This window comes from Ahaetulla prasina, chromosome 7 (genome assembly GCF_028640845.1).
Source record: "Ahaetulla prasina isolate Xishuangbanna chromosome 7, ASM2864084v1, whole genome shotgun sequence".
In the NCBI taxonomy this organism is placed as follows: Eukaryota; Metazoa; Chordata; class Lepidosauria; order Squamata; family Colubridae; genus Ahaetulla; species Ahaetulla prasina.
This window is the reverse complement of record NC_080545.1, coordinates 75,914,426-75,937,521: the sequence shown is the minus strand read 5'-3', so window position 1 is coordinate 75,937,521 and position 23,096 is coordinate 75,914,426. Positions and strand designations below refer to the sequence as shown.

Genomic DNA, 23,096 nt, shown 5'->3' with positions numbered 1-23,096 from the left:
TGTGAATGCTGCCCTTGTCTCCTTCACCTACCCCAGGAGTCTTTGCTCTTTTAAGACTTGTGGACTTCAACTCAACAAAGCTGGCTGAGGAACTCTGGGAGTTGAAGTCCACAAGTCTTAAAAGAGCCAAGTTTGCAGACCCCTGACCTAACCTATCAATGTCACAAACATCTTTTTTTTTTTTACTTTATGCAAGAAGGAAGTAAAAGTTTCCAAAAGCATTTACCTGATGTGTTACTATAGTAACCCGAGGGTTGTCCAAATTGAGCCAGGAAGGAATCTGCCCATTTGTGACTATGAAGATATGCCGCACCCATGGGGCATGCCTTTCTATGGATCGCAGTGAGTACCGCAACTCTTCATTATCTTCAAAGCGGCTGGGTGAAATATCTTCATCCTGTTTAGACTATTGGAAGAGCAGGTGACTTTTTCAACATACATATATTTGGACTATACCTCCCATTCTTGCTACCATTTGGCTGAAAATGATATCTATGGTCCAAAAAAATCTAGTCTACAGATACACATTTTTCAATTCACTGTTTCTATTTTTTTTTTTTCATCACACTATAAAATGCATTTGCCATCAAATCTGGAAAATTTTCAATGTGTTTTTCCTTACTTTAAAGAATTTTGCCTACCTGGCTGATGGCACTGAGATCCCATAATAAATAAGCTGGATTAAGAGTCAGTTCTTTTCCTTCTATAGTCATATTCTTCTTTGCTTGTTTGTTCAGCTCTTGGAAAACCTTGGGATCAATCAGTTGCAAGAGTGCTACGCTGGCTTCAGAATAAAGCTGCAACTGTATAGAAAAGCAACATTTTCAGACCCTGGAATGAAATTAGTTATTTTTCTCCCTTTTTCATGACTCACATGGCTTTCTATTATATCTGTTACAATACATAGATTTGGCACCAATATACAACCCTGGTTTTAGAAGTACTAATAAGCCCAGTTGTTAGATTAAAAATGACAAACTATTATTTGACAAAGAATTTATACAGAAAAGCAACACAAGAGAGGAGAGGAGAAACTGTGGGGGGAGTATTAAAACAATTTGTTTCCAATTCAAGTTCTGCTTCAGAAACTCAAATGTGTTAAATCTTGCATCAACTGGTTTCTTTGATATTCTTTACTTTAGGATCTATAAATCTGGATTTATTTTTTTAATTAAAATAAACATTTTATAATCCTTACATCGTATCTCCCTAAACAATACATCATTTATGCTTAGTATCATATTGAGATACTAAACAATACCTTGTAATGAAACTTTCAAACAAACTATTTAAGGGTGTACAGTATTCTCCAAAGCATTTGAACTTCGCATAAAGCAGTGTTTTTTGACGTCAGGAACTTCAAGAAGTGTGGACTTCAACTCCCAGAATTCCCCAGACAGGATGAAAGTTAAAAGTTAAAGAGGTTAAGAAATACTGACTTAAAACACAAAGAAAACTGAGATAAAGAAAAGGAGAACAAATCAATCTGTTGATCTTGCACAGTCATTATTACAAGCATGTTGCAAGGTTATCCATTAACAGGAAAAAAATTTGATCTTCTATTTTTGTCACTTGCCACCAGTTATTTTAGATGTCTGCTTTCATAAAAGGCAAGTGGTTGACATTGCATCAGACAGCAATGTGACATGAAAATAGCAAACTGATGTTTTTATCTTCAGATAAAGCCTACGTCAGATATATTTTGGGGGGAAGAAATGGAAATTCTGGAAAGAAAACCCAGCAAAAACAGCTAAAATGGTGTTAATCTAGTTTGCCTCAGTATAAACCCATTATAAAAGATCAGGATGAAGATAACTAGCAAATTGAATCTCCTTCATATTAAAATCATTTTGAAGCTTGCTATCCATTTGCTTTTTTAAAAATGTTGTTTCCTTTCCACTGTTATCTAAAATAAATTAGCTGGGAGGTGCACAAGATATTGTTTTTATATATAAGCATATTACATAAAATTAAGAATAAGGCAAATTTAGAAAACAAGTGATTTTGATAAAGGGAAGAAGAGTATGTTTTTTCAATTATTATTATACACAAAATGACAGTATACACAGCAAACAAGATAACTATGCTGGATTATTATTATTATTATTATTAATTTATTTATTTGTCAACAAGTATATGGAAAGAAGTAACAGTATAGACATAGAGATGGACACATGAAAAAATTGGCACAAAAATGGATATAAATAGGCAAAACATAGCCATAAATACATAGAATGATTACATATAAATATAGACAGTAGGACAGGGATGATAGGTACGCTGCTGCACTTATACACACTCCCTTAGAGATCTCTTAAGAAACATGAAAGGTCCATGGTAGACAGTTTAAGGTATAAAGTATGGGAATTAAAGAGACTAACAACAGGATCAGGTAGAGTGTTCCAGACATTTACTACTCTATTGCAGAAGTCATATTTCCTACAATCAAGATTAGAGCGATTTACATTGAGTTTGAATCTATTGATAGCCCTTGTGTTATTACGGTTGAAATTAAAGTACTCATTTACAGGTAGAACATTTCGGTAAATAATCTTATGAACTAAGCACAGGTCAGTATGGATGCAGTAAATGCCACACACTAAAAGAAACCCATGTATGTATAATCTTTTGGTGCTAACTAATCTAAAAGAACACAGCTTTTTAGGTGAACAATGTCTATTTGAAACTAGACTAAGAACATTATTAAATACAGATATTCCTTCACTTACAACCACAACTGGAGCCAGAATTTCCTTTACTAAGAAGGCCCTTAAGTGAGCTGTGCCCAATTTTATAGTAATGGCCAAAATTGTGGAAACCTTTTGGGAAAAGTGTATTTTCTAAAACTAGCTAATAACGCCACTTTTTTTGGAGTAGTACCATAAAATTATATATTAATGGAAAGATAATTTAATCAAGAATGTAATGCAACAACTTTTATGAAGGATTTGCTAGTAGAATAGCAGTTACAATATAAAGAAGAAAAGTGAAACATGTAGAAAAATAAGATATACAGAAATTATCACTGTGTCAGTTAATACTTAGTTGGGTGACCTTTAGCATGAATTACGGCAGTGGTGGGATTCAGCCAGTTCGCACCACTTCAGGAGAACCGGTTGTTAACTTTCTGAACAGTTTGGCAAACTGGTTGTTGGAAGAAATCATTAGGGCAGAGAACCAGTTGTTAAATCACTTGAATCCCACCACTGAATTACAGCCTTACAACATCTTCCCATGGAGTGAACCAAGTCTTTTAGTTCTGCAGTTGTTATAATGTGAAACCAAGATTGAATGATTGCTTCTATTAACTGGGTTTTATTGCTGGGTTGCTTCTGACTAACAAATTTCTTTAGTTGGCTCCATAGATTTTCAATTGGGTTAAGGTCTGGGCTATTCCCAGGCTATTCCAGCAATGGAATATGATTATTTTGAAACTCCAAAAAAAGTGGTGTTATTAGCCATCAAACCCCAAAAATACACTTTTCCCAAAAGGTTTCCACCATTTTGGGTACTACTGTACAACCTTTTTTGTCATTACTACTTTTGTTAAGTGAATCACATGATCTTTAAATGAATCTGGCTTCCTCCATTGACTTGGAGAAGCTGGCCGGGACGGTTGCAAATGGGAATCAGAATGCTGCAATTATTCTAGATATATGGCCCAAAACCAGAATTCTGATCATGTGACTCTTGGGAATATTGCAATGGTTGTAAGTACAAGGATCTGTTGCAGGTCCCTTTTTCAGTGCCACTGTAACCTGCAAACTGTCACTAACGGAATGGTTCTAAGTCGAGGACTACTGTAAACCATTTTAACTTCCTTAGAAACCAAACAATTCTAGCAAAGCAGCACCATGGTGTCATAAAATATACTTGCCTTGACTGCTTATTCAGCTATCATAAATGGAAGATAACTTAGCTCTGAACCAGAATTATTATAACAGACTTGTCCTCTTTCCTTTCCCATATTTGTTTAGTTTATCCATCTCATTCAATCGTAAATGTAAGACCAGCTGTCACTTATGACACTTTAAGGCTGTGGATGATTGATATTCTCTTGCTACCTGATAGCTCCAAATGTGACTCATGACATCTACTATTAGGACAATCTGATAAATCTCTGTCTTTCCAGGGCATTATCTAGACAATCTGATGAAAGGCTAGCGTCCTTGGAGTTAAGACCAAGGTGAGTTATGGAGACACTTTCCAAAAATAATGCTACAAATTGCAAAACCGCCCTCAGAAACCTTGTATAGCTTTACAAACTCAACAATGTCACACTGTCCTTTCTGCAGTAATATCTATTTATGCAGTGTTCAGAAGTTCCACTCCATGTGGGAAGGTTACATGATTCTTACGAATCATAATCTCTTTGTAATATAGTGTTTGCCAGGCTGAGTGTTGTATTATAGCTCAAAACATCTGTAAAGATGGGAAAATGCTGGAGAAGCCAAATGTAGGCCCCTTTAATTAAACATTCAGTTTTTAATTTTTTAAATAAAGCACTAAAAGCTTTTTCCAGTTGCTAATAAGCAGAGATAAAAGGCAGCTATAAAGCTTGCTGCTGCAACCGCAGCTCAGGAATTTTGTACAAACTTTGTTTCTTGATAACCGTGAGTATAAACTCTTTAGACTAAACCAAGAAGGAGTGGGAGTGGGGGTGGAGTGGAGTGGAGTGGAGTGGAGTGGAGTGGAGTGGAGTGGAGTGGAGTGGAGTGGAGTAGAGTAGAGTAGAGTAGAGTAGAGTAGAGTAGAGTAGAGTAGAGTAGAGTAGAGTAGAATAGAATAGAATAGAATAGAATAGAATAGAATAGAATAGAATAGAATAGAATAGTTCTTTATTGACCAAGTGTGATTGGACACACAAGGTATTTATCTCCGGTGCATAAGCTCTCAGTATACATACAAGCAACAAAGTGATAAATCATAAGATACAATCATAAATCTTAAGATACAACCAACAAGTGATAGTCATAACTTGTGCCTTACACAATGTAAGCCGCCCTGAGTCTTCAGAGAAGGGCAGGATATAAATTCAAAAAATAAAATAAAATACCAAAATGAGTAGGAATATGCCTTTCCAGTTTGACCAGTACTTGTATTCATTTATATTGGTATAAAATTCATTTAAAATTCAGGCTTTAGACTTCATTATCCTTCCTGGCTCCAAAAGGCACAAATCTGGAATATTTGTTTATATGTACCTTTTAAAAAAAATCTTGAACTCAGTATTCAAATGTATATGATAAGGCTGCAGTGACACCTAGTGACCAGGCATAAATATCTATGAAAAGGACACAAGGAATAAACCTTGTGTCAACTACAAAGTAGGGTAATAGAATGAACTAACATCCCTTCTCTCAATTCTGCCACGCCTTTAATTAAAACTTTAATTTAAATAACACGTGGTTGTTAAAAACTTGGAATTCTTGGAAACATCTCCATAGATATTCAACCAACCTCTAAAGTGGTCAACATCAACTGTCTAAGGTTCAATTTTGATACAAAGGGAGGTCAGTTCAGCCTTGTGTGTGTGTGTTTGTGTTTGAGAGGGTATAGTTATTGTGCTATTGATGTGTTAAAGAGTTTTAAACTTGTGTTTTTATTATGTATGCACACATTAATTGACTAGGACTGTTTTATATAATATACACAGCCATATAAATATTGAAAATAAATAAATAAATACGTAAGTCGATACTTGGTTCATGTTATCCTGCAACTTCTTAATTATAGTACCATGTTTTTCCAAAGAATTGGTATATCATGGTAAGGTAGGATAACTTTATGGATCACCACGTTTTCAAATTTCAGTTTTGATTGTAGGAGTATTCTTACTTTAAAATTGGACAGGATAAAATAAATGCGATAAGAGAAGAATGGAAAACTAAAGTAAAGGGCATATTCTATTATTTATAATTGTGACGTTTTATTGGATTAGCAGTTGATTCCTCAGGCACCCGCCATCCTACCTGCTTTATTTTGGAAACAAGAATTTCTGGCAGCTTTGCTCTTAGCTGGTTTGTCTCTTTGAAAGTAAGCGGAAATCCTTTGAGGAACACCAAATCCTGCATTATCACTAAACCTGGAACTTCTTTATCAGTAGTCTGAAAGAAGAAGCAAAATTCACGGTGTTTGATTTTTCCAATCCCAAAACATCTGAGAAAGAATGTACTATAAAGAACCTTGGAATTCTGTCTATCCGTCCATCAGCAGAACAATAACTCTTCAAAGACTACAGGAAATGAAACCAAATTCTGAGGTCTAGAAGACCAACTAGAAAAAGAAAGGCTGGATAGAAAAATGGACCAGATCTAACTCAGTGCTTGATGAGCAAATCCCTAAATTTTCTCAGTGCATCCTTATGGGAAGAGGCAATTGGATAGCATCTCAATGTCAATAACTTATGTCTACTATAACCACTTTCCCTATTTCCAACAGTGCACATCCACACACATACAATATGAAGGAGAGCAGAAATGCATACAGGTAGTCCTTGACTTACAACCATTAGTTGTAAATAGTGACCATTTAAAGTTATAACAAACACTGAAAAAATGACTTATGACTATTTGTCACACCAACCGTTGCAGCATCCTCCAGGTCATGTGATCAAAATTCAGATACTTGGCAACTGGCATGTATTTATAGTGGTTGCAATGTCTCAGGATCATGTGATCAACTTTGTGCTACCTTCTAACCAAAGCCAATGGGGAAGCCGGATACATAACAACCATGTTATTCACTTAACTGCAGCGATTCACTAAACAACTGTGGCAAGAAAGATCGTAAAATAGGGCAAAAGTCACTTAACAATGTCTTGCTTATCAACGGAAATTTGGTGGCTTAATTGTGGTCATAAATAGAGGATTACCTGTATGCATGAATATGAAGAAAATAGAGAGCTCACCTATGACCACAGTTGGTAAAGGGATGGGAAAGCATTTCAGAATCATGTTTTGTAGGTTTTTCATCTTGATTTGTTTAAGAATGTCCTAGATTCTTCCCAGAAGTGAATTCAATCATATTTGGGTAGATGTTCAAGCATATTTAAACATTATATAAAGACTTTTCACTTACAAGTATCGTGGAACATTATAACAAAAGGGATTTAAAATCTGTGGCTTGGTTTTCTCGACAAAATATATGACTGCTAATCACAATTTATTACAAGCATATACACTAACTTTCCAGCAAATGTTTGGAAACATACCAAATATCCCCTCCATGCTGTTTGCTTGATACTCTCCTTCAACATCAGGGAATGGGCATCTTCGGCTGAAAAAATAAGGAATTCAAATCCCAGGTCATCGTTTCATAGATTGCAGAGTTTCAAAAGTTAAAACTAAGGTTATACATGTATTTTCCAGGAGCACTTTTTAAAGCATGGAAGAATGGAGATGACAATTCCATTAAGCTACGTGCTACAGTTCTCTACTTTCAAAATGAACACCGAGAGCCATTCCTTCCCAAATACTCCTGTATGAGCAAAAGCATGCCAGTATTCTTTAATTAAGATTAGGCACGAAGGCCACAGCTCGCCATTCCATTTTTTGCCGGGGGTGGGGGGGTGGGGAGGGGACGATGTCTTCAAATCAGTGTTGACTCTGAGCAACTACCTTAATAAAACCCTGCAGATTTTTTTGGCAAGATTTTTGGAAGCGGTTTGCATTTCCCAGGGCTGAGAGTGACTTGCCCAAGGTCATTCAAGCAGGCTGTAACTTTTAGTTCTTGATTAACAAATCAAGAAGTAAATATTTTGTGAAATAGTTTCAAGACTGAGCATTGAATAGGCACTCTCCCTCCCCCCTCTCTCCCCCCTACACACACACACACAAAATGAGACTGGCTTTATTTGGAAAGTTAATAGACAATCATTTGGGTTCCAGATGGGGAAAGGAGAGGAAGCAATAAAAGGTAACAAATCTCCCCATGAAAAGACATATGAAAAACTCTATTGGGAAATGGCATTTCACAAGGAGCTAGGGGGGAAAAATCTGATTTTAAACCTGAGATAATATGAAATGCCCCAGTTTCTCCTCCACTTGATATGTTTCTCCACACTGAATGGGAATACAGGAAGTGGTAGGCATTAAAAGCCCAGAACAAACTGGATTGTAGAAGACTAATCTTACTTCATTCCAGCTATGAGATGAAGACATGGCTCCACTCTCACATTTTATGCATTCCCTTGGATACTTTTTTGACTTTTAAGTAATAGTAGCAATAAGTTACAGAAAGATGGAAAAAATCATAGAAGGACTGGATCCACATAGATGTTTTTATTAAAGCAACATCCCTTCATATTTTTCAATATTATTTTTGTCTGCAAAATGCAACTGTCTCTTGATGATAGATAGATAGATAGATAGATAGATAGATAGATAGATAGATAGATAGATAGATAGATAGATAGAATGAATCTATTTATGTATGTTTGCATATGGAATTAGATTAAAAAGATTATTTTTTTCAGACACGTTGTTTTTTTACATTTATCTAATAGTTTTCTTAAATCATGGCAACAAGGGGAGAAGGAGTGGAATTCTTTATAGAAGGTTCTGAAGAAAAGTAAACCAATGAGAACAGCCCAGTGGAAAATTGAAACCATACATATTCAAGCAACAGAAGATGAAAGAAGATCCATACCTTCTTTAGCAGTGTCAAAAACAACAACTGTCACATTGGTGGAAGGATTTTTTGGCTTTGCAACAGAGAATATATTGTTGGCAGATCGCAGTGGAGGATAGACAGATGGCAGGTCCTTAAGAGTAACGTTGTTTGGCAAAGCGGGGTCCAAGACAAGCATTGGCACTTTGATGCAATGCGTCAATAAACACTCCAGTTGTTTTTCACTAGGATCAAGAGAGGATCAAAGCCAGACTTACGTTTAGGATTAAAATTGCATAGCTTGTTATTTATGCACGGCAGATGTTTGATCAAACAGAATCTGAAAAGCTAGTAGAGTATTGTTTTTGGCATAGTTTTACTTCAGCTCATTCAGACCCACATCTGCCTTGTATGTATGGTATCATTCAAAAATAGTTTTTACTCAAGTAAGACTTCACATCCTGTTGCATACAGCTTAAATATATCACCCACTCTTATCAAATACTTAAACTAGGGATGAGCTGGGAAACTATCTACAGCCTGTTTATTTGGAACATATCAATGAACATAAGCAAGCATAGAAAAAGTTCATATTTTTGTGAACATGCTATTCATATACATACTAATACAACAGTCTTCACTTTGGTTTTGTAAAATGTTGGCCATTTAATTATTAAGATCACATGGTTGATTGACTTAGGTCTATAGACACCTGGTAGGTTGCAGGTGCCATTACATCTGTAGCTGGTACATGGTCAATCTGATGGATTTCTTCCCTATACTATAATATAGAGGTGGGCAACATTTAAGAGGCTAGAAGCAGTAAGGTACATTCTAAAAGGCCACTGAAAGTCATTCACTCAAATGGTAACCTCACTAGAGGAGGCACTTTCCCCCTCTGCTTTTTAGAAGAGTTGGAGGGCTTTAAGGGTGGGAAATGGAAGCAAAAGGCCTCATAGAGACACTCTACTCCCATTCCACTTTTAATTTCAAAACTAAAGAAAAACTTCCAAGTGTCTGTAAAAGGTTCTTGGGGTGTGTGGTGGTCTGCCCGTGGCCTGCAGAGCTGGCAGCAGAGTCGAACAGTGAGGAAGTTGGGGAGGAACATGGGCCAGTCCTACAGTCTGGGGAAGGCTCGGATGAGGGCTCTGCATTGGAGGCAGAGAGGGGGCCAGGGCCATCTGGAAGTTATGTGTTGCCTCCGGAGCCGGACATCAGCAAAGCAGAGGACAGGGGAAGCCTATTCCTAGTGCGCGCATGTGCAGAGCTGCCAGAAGGCAAGAACAGTTAAAATAAAAGGGAAAACTCAGGAGTAAGGCTTGGAGATGATTGGCCCCTTCCATAAGACATAAAGGAGGAGCAAAGGCATATGAGCCTTTGTAGGAAGCAACTTTGTTCGTTTTGGTCGGTTTAAATTCTGAAGCTCAGTTTTGACTCTGTGCTCTGTGTGGCCTTGCACAGCTAATTGCTAATTAGGTCTTTGGCAGTGTGTCAAGGGAGATAAAGGTGGGTGCCTATCAGCCTTACCCCAAAGAACTATGGCAGACTTCTATCGGACTCTACAAACTATTTGTGACTCATTACGGGCTGTGAATGAACAGAATTCACAGCCGTTGAAATAAAAATAGGGTTTTGGGAACTAATCGTGTGCTTTTTACTGTCTCAGGAAGCTTAGGTCAGAAGAGGGTGCAAGACTAGGCACAGGAGGCCCTACCACAGTAACCAATGGCTTTCCTACAGTTTCATCATTGTTTGACCTGATTCTAGTAAAATGAATAAGCCTTTTCTTCCTTCTATTATGATGGGCCATATATTGAGACTGCACTAGTTTTATTCCACATTACCAGCAGGTCATTTTTAGCAATAGCATTTTTGACAGCTACTAGCTTGATTCATTTCAATTCAATTCAAAGAATTGAGGCCTTTGAACTCTGGTGCTGGAGAAGACTCCTGAGAGTCCCTTGGACTGCAAGGCGAACAAACAAGTCAGTTCTAGAGGAGATCAACTCTGACTGCTCTTTAGAAGGCCAGATCCTGAAGATGAAACTGAAATACTTTGGCCACCTAATGAGAAGGAAGGACTCACTGGAGAAGAGCCTAATGCCTCGAAAAATTGAGGGCAAAAGAAGAATGGGATGACAGAGAATGAGGTGGCTGGATGGAGTCACTGAAGCAGTCAGCGTGAGCTTAAATGGACTCCAGAGGATGGTAGAGGATAGAAAGGTCTGGAGGAACATTGTCCATGGGGTCGCGATGGGTCGGACATGACTTCACAACTAACAACAACAAAGCTTGATTCATTCCAATCTTGTCATCCAAATAATTTAATTCTGTATTATATTTAAACCTAAATATCTCTCTAAGACAGGAGTCCCCAATCCCCAGGCCACAGCCCGTTACTGGCCCTTGGTCTGTTCGGAAACAGGCCAGGTTGAGTGACAGGCAAGTGCATACATGCAGCTCAGGGATGAAATCTAAAAATTTTCCCTACCGGTTCTGTGGCGTGGCTTAATTGGTGGGCGTGGCTTGATCAGATGACTGGGTGGGGGGGCAATAACAATAAATAATAAAAATAATAAACAAAGTATACAAAACAATAAGAGGTACCAAAAATCAACTTTCACACTTTACACACACACAACATAACACAACTGACTCACACACACACACACACACAGAGCCACATACAGCTTTGTGAGATTTTGAGTGTTTGTATAGTTAGAGTGAAACACTACAGAAACAAACCAAATCTCAGAAAGCTGCGTAAATATTTTATTTCATTATTTTATTTTATTTATATGTTTTAGATCAGGGGTCTCCAACCTTAGTAACTTTAAGGTTTATAGACTTCAATTCCCAGAGTTACTCAGCCAGCAAAGCAGGCAGATTGAGTTGCTCCTGAGGAGATGGATTGCAGGCAGGCAGAGTCAGTTGCTGGCTGATGCAACTGATGTAAAGCATGGCTTTGCCAGCCGAAAGGAGCAGTAATTAGGTAAGTGAGGAGGTAGATTGGGTGGGCATGGGTGGGGGCTGTTGTAAGAGGTTGTTAAAAATGATTTTAAAAGCCTGTGATGATCAGGCAATTCATCTAGGATCGCCAGAGGAAAAAAAGATTTTAAAAGGCTCCTCTGACGATCCCAGCTGAAGTTGGCTCATCGCAGCCCAGAACCTCTTAAAAGGAGGTTTTCTACAAGCTCTTCGGCTGAAGAGCTTGTAGAAACCATGTTTTTTAAGGTTCTGGTTAAATGATGAAGAGGTTTAACCACCTCTTTGGCCGAAGAGGTTGTTTAAAAAAAAAGAGTTTAAAGGGTTCTGACGATCCCAGCTGAGCGGCGGGATCATCAAAAGCTTTTTTTTACTTTTAAAGGCATGTTTTCGGCTGAAGAAAAGATGCTTTTAAAAGCAAAAAAAAAAAAAAAGCTCTGATGATGGCACGGCTCAGCACAGGCAGGGGGCGGGGCCAGGGATTTTTGCTACTGGTTCTCCGAACCACCAGCCGCCATCACTACCGGATCGGGCGAGCGAGTCCGAACCGGGAGCATTTCACCCCGATGCAGCTCCACTTGTGCGAGTGGCGAGCACTACAGAACAATCCCCTCTGACCCCCCACCAGGCTGCCAAGCCAGAAAGGCTGGAAACCATTGCTCTAAGATGACTTATAGCGGAAATTTTGAGTAGTTTGGAGAACCAGTAGTAAAAATTCTGACTGGCCCCGCCCCTATCTATTCTTTGCCTCCCAAATCCCAGCTGATCGGAAGGAAATGGGGATTTTGCAGTAACCTTCCCCTGGATTGGGGAGGGAATGGAGATTTTACAGTATCCTTCCCTTGCCACACACACCAAGCCATGCCAGGCCCACCAAGCCACATCCACAGAACCAGTAGTAAAAAAATTTGAAACCCACCACTGACTTATACAGGATATAGACACAAGGAGAGTGATATATGCTTTATAAGACTTGGGTCATGATAATCAGAGCCTAACACAGAATGTCCATGTGATTAATTTAATACATTGGATATTTATTATTGGACATTGGAGAAAATTTACACATTTCCCTACAATATTCTCTTGTCTTGATTTTTTATTAAGGTTAAATATTATGTGTTTTGCTCATTTAAAATTTCTCATTGCTGAGCTCCAATTTGAAATACGGAAAACAGAAAACATAGCTCCAAAATACTTATTTTGTACCTTTTCTTTGTTGGCTCAGTGACATTCTTTCCGAGAAATTCCCTAAAGAACAAGTAAACATAAAACAATTACACATCTCAAATATATTACACATATACAATATGAATGTATGCACTATTTAAATGGTATATAAAATGTTCTCTTTCTTGAAAATCAACAAAATCTTCTACAAGATGGCCTTTTTCTGTTAATAGCTTTGGTCACTAATATCTTCTAAACAAAAGGGGCTCATTAGGAAACAACATTTTTTTATGGTTTCACAAAGAGCAAAATCCATACCTTATTGTTTTCTGTTCTTCTTCCATCTGTTTCCTCACCTGTTGCAGTTCCCTGATCAATTCAACATCGGTGCCATTCACCCAGGTATACACCACATCGATAGGCATAGGTAAGCAAAGCCTTAGAAATCATTGAAAAACAAATGAAAAAAACTCCATGTTTAATCTATCCAGGATTTCATTGTGAGGCATTATATTGATAGTGCTACAAAATAAGTTTTTCTTCAAATACTGCAATACCCAAGTTGCAAATGATAAGGGATTTACCGTATATACTCGAATATAAGCCGATCTGAGTATAAGCCGAGGTCCCCAATTTTACCCCAAAAAACTGGGGTAAACTGGGGACTCGAGTATAAGCCGAGGGTGGGAAATGAGGCAGCTACCGGTCGGGGAAACCCTCCCTCCCTCAGCCGAGAAGGCTGGCGGCTCCCCCGCCCCGCCCTCTCACTGCACCGGCAGGGCTTCCCCGCGCTAATGCAAAAGCCCGCCAAGTTTGCGCCATCCGGTATAATGTGAAAAAAAGAAGAAAAAAAAAAACTCGAGTATAAGCCGTATATACTCGAGTATAAGCCGAGGGGACGTTTTTCAGCACAAAAAACATGCTGAAAAACTCGGCTTATACTCGAGTATATACGGTAATACATTTGATAGATTAATATTGTTTGGTTAAACGTTCCAATTCCTATCATTGAACGCCATAAGGTTTTTTATAATGACACTTTCCATTGCTCCATCAAGTTCAGGAGCTGGCAGGCATCAGGCATTTAGTAATCTATCCTGCCTTTAATAAATGTGTAATTTTCTTCTCTAATGGGAATCATTCCAGAAATGCTTATGTAGCCTTCTGCATTGAAATAAATAGTTAATATTTAAAAAGCTAAAGAGACAACCTGATCTCAATTATCTGCTACTTTGCCAACTCACAGTTTTAATTAACTGTGTACTGACCCCAAAGGAGGCCAGAATGGGATAAGAAAGAATAAAGATGAAACTCAATATTATCTCTCAACATGCCACAACATCTGATGACACAATATAAAGTTCCACTGATTCATTTCCTCATTTTATCCTTTTGATGACCAATTATGAATAAAAGTTACCTACAGAGCTTTTTGATTGGGAATTAAGATCAGAGCCTTTGCCTATTCCTGTCCCTTGATCAGACAAAAATATTGGGTTTTTTTTAAAAAAAAATGTTCTTAATAATCTGCTATCTAATATCTTTATATTCCTAGGTACCTATAGTTGGTTTTTTTTAATTAGGAAAAGGATATTATAGGAAGGATGGGTATTATAACAATTATTGGCCAAGATGAATAAACTGAAAAATGGATTTACCTAACTAGAGTAACTGGTAAAATCCTGAATTAGAAGCATTCACATTAAACTCAGCATCGCTGCAGAATTTAATTCCATTTAAGGAAAATTAGATGCTGATTAATATGCTTAGCTAATCCTTGAAATAGCCAACCCATTCTAAAGATCCAAAGCAATTTGCTACTACTTATTTTTAATTATCTGGCCTATGCAGAGACTGGTAAACAGTTATGACCAAATGCTAGGCAAGCCGCATTATAAATCCTTTTCTAAATTATTATTATTAATAATTATTATTATTATCATCATCCTGCTAGTAGCTTTAAATACACGTAGTCCTCAATTTACAACACTATTTAGTGAAATAAAGTATGTTTAGTAAAGTGGAATTTAAGATTGCAAGAGATTTTGCAGGCAACACTGAGCAAGTATCATCCTTCTTATGATTATTCAAAATTATAAATGACCGATGGCTCATCGGGGAAAAAAATCTATTATGATTACTTAGAATGTGAATTCACATCAGAAGCAACAGCATGACTCATCTATGTGAATCAGAACCAAATCTACCACACAATTAGTAAATAAAAATATTTTATCATTATAGTATTTTTCTGTTCTTTCTTCCAAAATTTTACAAATAAAATCCATGTTTGATTTTAAAGAGCATGAGTACAAACAACTGAATATTCATATATAGTTCTATATGGATTATACAGAAGGCACAAAGAATAATCTTTTTTTAATCTGTGATCTCTAGATGAAATATATACAGATTTTAAAGTAGTAACAGCACTGTTATTTCCGAATGCCACCACAGAAATTCAATTTTATGTGTCTGTTAAGAACTGCCTTAATTTATTTATAGTTCTTGGGGATAACTGCTGTTCCTTGCTATCACAAACTGCAGTTAATTAGGAACAGTTGTTAGATATCTGACAGAGAATTTATGGAGCCTGGTGTTCAATTATTTGGAGAATTTAAAAAATGACATCTATCCAACTTAACGCCTACTTTTTTTCTTTTTCACTTTTTACCAGTGATACCATTTATAATTATCTCTAGCTTTGTCCATGTAAGAATTGTCTAATTCAGGGGTGTCAATCTTGTGGCATCACAGTGGCATCACGTGACATATCGGGACTTTTTCCCCCTTCGCTAAACTGGGCGTGGGCATGGCCAGCACGTGAGGCATCTGGTCCGTGGGCCGGGAGTTTGACAGCCCTGGTCTCATTAATCTGTCCTTGGTTATCTTAACAAAAAGCCTGTATGTTTCTCCTAAGGATAGGTATCGGTGTCAGGGTTCCAAGGAACACCCCCAATGAAATAAAACTCTGAGGCTTGAGGTTCCTCAAAGTTCCAATTTATTAGAGATGTCATGTTGGCACAGCTGGGAAAACCCGAAACTGAAAGCTTCCAGGTTTTCCACACCCAGTTGACAGTTCACAGCCCTGCCCCACACCCACAAGTTCATCACATTGTCCAATCAACTCTTCACACTCAATTGGATACAATCTTCAGGCAGTCTCCATCAGATGCAGGATGTCGTTGAAAACGGAATGTTGTTATGACTAACTTTCTACCACTCCAACACCAACCCCACTCCCAACTTCCCCAGCTAAAATATGTGGCAGTTAAGAAGCAAAAAGAAAATTGCCTTCCAAAACTGACAAGGGGTTCATATAATGCTTGGGTCTGACGTTTTCAGAAATGTGGAAAAAAATGGTTATTCTTGGTATGTCACCTTTTTAAACCAGGTAGAACCTAATATCTGTAATCTTCTATTTTCCATTTTAAAATTCATAGAAACTTCATAGACTTCTAACATCCAGATTTTGTACATTTTCAACTCTCCCTTGGTAGCATGTTATTTGGTTAAGAGATACAGTGATCATAAAGTTTGCACATATTTGTGACCTTTGACCTAGCAAAAGGATTGTATATGCTTGTATAGAATTAATTTGCATTTCAAAAGACTAAAATGTTCGAAATAAAGGAAGAAAGCTTGAAATCAAAACTAACAAAAAATGAAATATCTAAAATCCACAGAATAAAGGGGCTAGTGCCCTTTAGAAACTTTGATTATCTAGGAAGGGTCAAATGCAGGGGTGAAATCCTACCAGTTCAGACCGGTTTGGGAGGATTGCTAGGGCATCAGTTCGGTAGTAATTACCCCTCCTTGGCCCTACCCATGCCCGGCTGGTCGCTGCTCACCTCTTCCAGCTGCTCAATATTCCACAGAATTCAATGTCAAATGCAGCAGAGAGAAGAGAACTGCTGCAGCCCTGTAGTCCCCAGGAGGGAGGGGGCTGGGAGGGAACCATAAAGGGAAGTAGCAGCTCCGTTCTGAATGGAGGGAGAAAAGTTAGCATTCTCTCTGCCACAGAATTCAATGTTAAATGCAGCGGAGAGAATGCTAACTTTTCTCCCTTCATTCACAACGGAGCTGCTGCAGCCTGTCCCTTTTAAGGTAGTTCCCAGGAAGGAGGGGAACGGTGGGGGGGGGGGGGAAGCAGCTGGAATGGAGCCGTTTTTGTGAAAGGCAGGGAAATGGGGAAGGGGATTTTCCTGCCTGTCATCCATTCCTCAATCTCAGCACAGACTGAGGGAAGGATGGTAGGCAGGAATATTCCCATTTTCCTGCCATTCACGACAAGGAGAGTGGCTGGGAGGGGAGAGGCCGGTTAGGAGCCCCTCAATGTGAGTGATGTCGAGTTGGCCACGCCCATCCAATCACATGACCTCCCCACAACAAGCCAAGTCCACAGAATCGGTAGGGGAAATTTTTTAATTTCACTCCTGGTCAAAAGCCAGTCCAGATGATTGGAATAAGGCTAATCTAGAACTTGTTCCTGTCCAAGCAAGGATACAAACTGCCATTTTGTATTAGCAAATAGAGATGTATTTTGATCTACATTTAGTGGCTATTGATACACCAAATCAGAGCTATTCTTAAAGTATCATGTTTTCAAAAAAGATATTGCTTGTTTCCTGATCTCTGAAAAGGCCAGGAGCCTTTAGCTCTTTACTAAGCTACAAATAATTCAACCACATTTTAGCCTAGGATATACAAACCAAACTCTTAGGTTTAATTGTTTAAACATTGAAAATTGGGTTAATTGATCATGGCTAATCAACCAAGGTAAGACTATAACAACTAAGTGAGATAGAAAAACGTCTTTGACAACTGTTGGCTAGGTTTTAAACCAAGTCATGAGGACTAAGATTAAAGGTCTCTAAGATTCCACGCTGAAAGACTGTTTCCATAACAGATACTATACAGTACATTCATATCTACATCAATTCTAAGCATTTACAAAGTATCTTATTATGGTTTTTTTTTAAAATGAAAACATTTATCTCCACTTCCATGAATCTGGAGAAATTGTAGCAACATTGTTTCTTCTGTATTATCATTTTTAACATCTAAAACTATTTCAAATAAAAATATGGTAAATAACCAAATATTTGTATGTAACATTTTTTATCGGATACATTTGGTTTTAAAAAAACATCTTTATGTGTGTGTGTGTGTGTGTGTGTGTGTGTGTGTGTGTATATGTGTGTGTGTGTGTGTGTGTGTGTGTGTGTATCCATATTTCAGTATTTCATATTTTTCTTTCTGCTTTTCTTCAATTTGTACAGAGAATTTATACTTTTCTTCAGCTTGTATAGTGAATTTATGACTTAAGGAAGGGGGAAAGAAAAATAATGCAGAAGAAATAGTGTTGCTGCAATTTCTCCTTTTTGTGTGTGTACCTTTGAGTTTGTGTTGACTCTCTAAGATTGTCTCTGAATAAGACCCTGAATTTTCATGGCAATTTTTTCAGAAATCCTTTGCCATTACTTTCTCCCTAGGCTGAGAGAGAACAACTGGTCCAGGATAATCCACTCATGGTCTCTGAATTTTTCACCTGGTGCCTTAATCACTAGACCAACCTGCCTCTCAAACAAACACTAACATCTGCATTTCTTGTACAATGAAGGAAGCAGTGCCTTTCCAGATCTGAGGCTCACCTGTTCTGAAATGATTTCCCAGCCACGTTATCCCTGTAAGAGTCAAATAGGACATGATACTGGTCCCGACTCCACTCCAACACAACCTGTGGAAGAATATTTAAGATTATATTCTAAAGCAATTGAACTGACATGGATTTTAAAACGAATATAACTTGTAGATGGAAATGGAAAGAACAAGGTTTAAGTCTACTCTTTCTTAAATTTTTAAGATATTTTATACAGCAGAATAAACTACTTACGTTATTCCTGAAAATTCTCCTCTAATATAGTCAAACTTATCAAGACTTGTTATTATTAAAGATCCTTTTCACCGTAACATATCTGCTCTATGAATCATGGGTATAATTCTTTTTCCAGCCATATTTGTATAAAAATGAATGGTAAGACTCCAGTATAGAAAAAGGGGATGTCTTTTTATTTTTTACATTCTACCACCCAGTTTGCCATATAACTTCTTCCCACAAATAACTTCAGCACAGAATTACCATTGAATTGTAGAATTACCCCAGTCTACAATCCTATGAAGTCTTTCTTGACAACTAGAATTCAGAGAATTGTTATCCAGTTCAAACCACAATGACAAAAAAGAGAGAGCATATCATAACATAAATCTTGGCCTTTTGTACTTATGTTCTGACATCAGATAAGATACATGTACATAAGTCATGTGGTTTGCCTTGCAGTTTCCAGGTTGTATTTGTCCTGATTTACCACCCCTGCAAACACCTATTAATGGATTCTGAAACAACCTTTGAATTCCATAGCAAGACCCTCTAGGATTCCACAAAATAAAAATTAATATAAAGCACTAGGGGAGTTTACAGACTCTGTGATCAGCAAATGAAAGCTGCTAAGCATCTAGTAGGGCAGTCAACATGACCTGGAGCTTATCTATAAACCACAATGTCATTTGATAATAACGAGCTAACGTTCATGTTCATGAGAGGAGCAGAAGGACATAGTTGGCCTGCCCCTTGCAGAAATCCTTCAACCTTTCACCCATTTGCCTCCATGCATTTACGGGAAACAACTCACATGAGGCTACTTTAAGAATTTCACCAGCTAATCGACTTTAGTCAACTTCCTATATCAGAAAGATGGGATATGGCTTTTTTCATTGCAATATACCACAATTTCTGAACAACTAATTTCCAGCTTGTTTTATATTTATCCGTCTTTATGTTACTGAACGGTGCTAATGACCATATTTTACTGTTCATGGGTTGTACCTTATGATTCTTTACGAATGCATCGTTTCTTTTATATACTCCGAGAGCGTATGCATCAAGACAAATTCCTTGTGTGTCCAATCACATTTGGCCAATAAAGAATTCTATTCTATTCTATTCTATTCTATTCTATTCTATTCTATTCTATTCTATTCTATTCTATTCTATTCTATTCTGCTATTTGATTGCCTATAGGCATATTCCCTTCTGAGAAATTTCCAACCCCCATCCCCACCTTTAAGCCTACCCTCTCTTTAGGCTGCAAAAGTCCAAGCATCCCTTAAACTAAATAAAAGGATTAAGCGATTTTTGAGGTTCTTCAGTGCCATCTACTGTCTGCCTGGAATTTTGCAGCTAAGGTGGGCAGCATATAAATTTATTTTTTTAAAAAATAAGGCATGGCATGCTTCTTCTCTCTTCCCTGGTTCCTTCACAAGAAGACTGCAAGAACAGCAGCTTCCAGGCTGGGGATCCCCTGCCCACCAGAACAACTAGACACAAAAACAGTTTTTTCCCGAAGGCCATCACTCTGCTAAACAAATAATTCCATCAACACTGTCAAACTATTTACTGAATCTGCACTACTATTAATCTTTTCATAGTTCCCATCACCAATCTCTTTCCATTTATGACTGTATGACTATAACTTGTTGCTGGCAATCCTTATGATTTATATTGATATATTGACCATCGATTGTGTTGTAAATGTTGTACCTTGATGAACGTGTTTTTTTTTATGTACACTGAGAGCATATGCACCAAGACAAATTCCTTGTGTGTCCAATCACACTTGGCCAATAAAAATTCAATTCTATTCTATTCTATTCTATTCTATTCTATTCTATTCTATTCTATTCTATTCTATTCTATTCTATTCTATTCTAATAATGCCCCTTTCCAGCTCAAACTGCCACTGAGTAATACGGCTGACAAAGTTGGGAGCCGCAGCGGTAGAAGACATACTCTTCCTATGGTGTCCTTTCTTTGCTGCTTCCTCACCCCTAGAATAGAATAGAATAGAATAGAATAGAATAGAATTTTTTATTGGCCATGTGTGATTGGACACGCAAGGAATTTGTCTTGGTGCATACGCTCTGAGCGTACATAAAAGAAAAGATACGCTACTATTCTGTAACAGAGATTTAAAAAAAAAAAAACAACAACATCATCCTCATTTTCTGTCACCTAACGGTCGGCCGGATTTTTGCAGTTCAGATCTACCCGGATAAAAACTGCTGGAAGGGCTTAGGAGCGGGAGCCGAGAAAACGAGAGTGCCCTAAGGCGGCTGCCACCAAACGGGCCTTTCCTGTATCGACACCCCGGGTGGGCTGGCTGCTCACACAGGAAAAGGCACAGAGCAAGCAGCAGGAAATTCATGCAATCAAGGAAAGGCAGTAACAATCGTAGGGAAATTAATTTTTTTTTTACGTTACAAAGAAACTGGAAAAGAAAAGGACTCCAGCCACGGGAGGGAAGCGACCGAGGTTCAGCCCCGCGCAGGAAAATAAAAAGTTGGCAGCAGGAGCTTTGCGTTTCTCTTAGAACAGGGGTCTCCAACCTTGGCAACTTTAAGACTTGTGAACTGCAACTCCCAGAGTTCCTCAGCCAGCTTTGCTCTGGGAGTTGAAGTCCACAAGTCTTAAAGGTGCCAGGGTTGGAGACCCCTGTCTGAGAAGAGCGATCGCCATAGAGAAATTCAACAGGGGAAGTTTTGGGATGCAAACCTTAAAGGGCCCAGAGAAGCCAGGCTGAAAGGCATGGTTGGCGGGGGGGGGGGAGCCAAAACGCTTCTCCTCTGAAAGGAGCTGCACGAACGTGGGAGAGGCCTGAAGGAGGAAGATCGCTTGAGAGACAGAAGGCCGGCGCAAAGGAGGAGAAAAACCCCTCCAGGAAAGAGGCGAGATAAGAGAAGGCATGCAGGAGATCCTCCCTCGCGCAGGATCGCGGGCGACGGGCAGCCCATCGCTCGGACGGGGTGGGGTGCGGGGGTGTTGCAACCGGGCAGCGGGGATCGCGCTTTTTTTTTTTTTTTTTTGGTTACCTCGCCGAACTGTAGGGCGGAGACGATCAGGAGGACAATGCCTCCGAGGCACAGGCAGGGCCCATATCTATGGGACAGACAGGTGTAGGTCTGTCTCTGCAGGAGCTTCAGCAGCATGGCCCGCCGGGCACCATCACCACCCTTGCAGCCGCCGCCACTCGCGCCCGCCCGTCTCGCAATCGGCGTCCTAGCAGTCGCCCAAGCCGCCGAGTTCCCGTTCCCTGCACATCGCGGGGAAGCTTCCAGCTCGGGCGGCTTCCGGCAGCCGGGCCCCGCCCCCTCCCCTCCCCCTGTGGGCGGGGAATGGATTTGCTCGGCGGGGGGTGGGGTGGGGTGGGGGTTCGATTACGCTGGTCGCCCAATCCGGTCATGGGTTGTGTGAGGCGTCTTGGCCGGCCTCGTGATTTGGAGCGAAAGAGGCGCCGCTTGAGGTGTTTTGTTTGCCGAGGAGGTTTACCACCCAACGCCCCCCCCCCCGGCCCTCTTAAGGCTGTTTTGTTCAAGGTGAAGGAATCAGAATCAGAATCAATCGAGCTGGAAGGGACCTTGGAGGTCTTCTAGTCCAGCCCCCTTGCTCAAGCAGGAGACCCTATGCCATTTCAGACAAGTGGCCATCCAGTCTCTTCTGAAAAACCTCCAGCGATGAAGCACCAACAACAACGTCTGAATGCAAGCTGTTCCACTGGTTCATTGTCTTCACTGTTAGGAAGTTCTTCCTTAATTCCAGGTTGCTTCTCTCCTTGATTAATTTCCACCAGTGGTGAAATTCAATTTTTTTTACTACCGGTTCTGTGGGTGTGGCTTGCTGGGTGTGGCTTGCTGGGTGTGGCTTAGTGGGCATGCTGCAAAAACCCACCCCACTCCAGGGGAAGGATGCTGCAAAAACCCCAATCCCACCCTACTCCAGGGGAAGGATACTGCAAAACCTCCATTCCCACTCCAGGGGAAGGATACTGCAAAATCCCCATTCCTTCCCCACTCCTGGGGGAAGGATATTGCAAAATCTCCATTCCCACCTCATTCTGGGGCCAGCCAGAGGTGGTATTTGCCGGTTCTCCAAACTATTCAAAATTTCCACTATCGGTTCTCCAGAACCTGCTGAATAGCGCGCCTGGTTTCCACCCATTGTAGTTTCTTTTCCATCCTCTGGTGCTTTGGAAAATAAATTGACCCATCCTCTTTGTGGCAGCGTCTCAAATACTGGAATACTGCTATCATGTCCCCCCTACTCCTTCTTTCCTCTAGACTAGCCAAACCCAAATCCTGCAACCATTCTTCATATGTTTTAGTCTCCAGGCCTTTAATCACCTTAGTTGCTCTTCTATGCACTTTTTCCAAGTCTCAGCATTTTTTTTTGTAATATAGTGACCAAAACTGGATGCAGTATTCCAGGTGTGGTCTTA

At 39.2% G+C, this 23,096-nt stretch overlaps 1 protein-coding gene across 1 annotated transcript in view; it reads right to left on the bottom strand.

The window, feature by feature from the left end:
• The window catches only part of GNPTAB (N-acetylglucosamine-1-phosphate transferase subunits alpha and beta), a 49,691-nt gene extending 27,732 nt beyond the window's left edge, over positions 1-21,959 (bottom strand). The window contains exons 1-9 of the mRNA XM_058190466.1: positions 21,694-21,959; positions 18,420-18,505; positions 13,084-13,203; positions 12,805-12,846; positions 8,650-8,855; positions 7,214-7,278; positions 5,973-6,107; positions 642-803; positions 227-406 (exon numbers count right to left, since the gene is read on the bottom strand). Of these exons, the coding sequence (XP_058046449.1) occupies positions 227-406; positions 642-803; positions 5,973-6,107; positions 7,214-7,278; positions 8,650-8,855; positions 12,805-12,846; positions 13,084-13,203; positions 18,420-18,505; positions 21,694-21,810 (1,113 nt within the window). The 5' untranslated portion in view covers positions 21,811-21,959. The remainder of the gene's footprint in view (positions 1-226; positions 407-641; positions 804-5,972; positions 6,108-7,213; positions 7,279-8,649; positions 8,856-12,804; positions 12,847-13,083; positions 13,204-18,419; positions 18,506-21,693) is intronic.
• Positions 21,960-23,096: the final 1,137 nt, after the last annotated feature.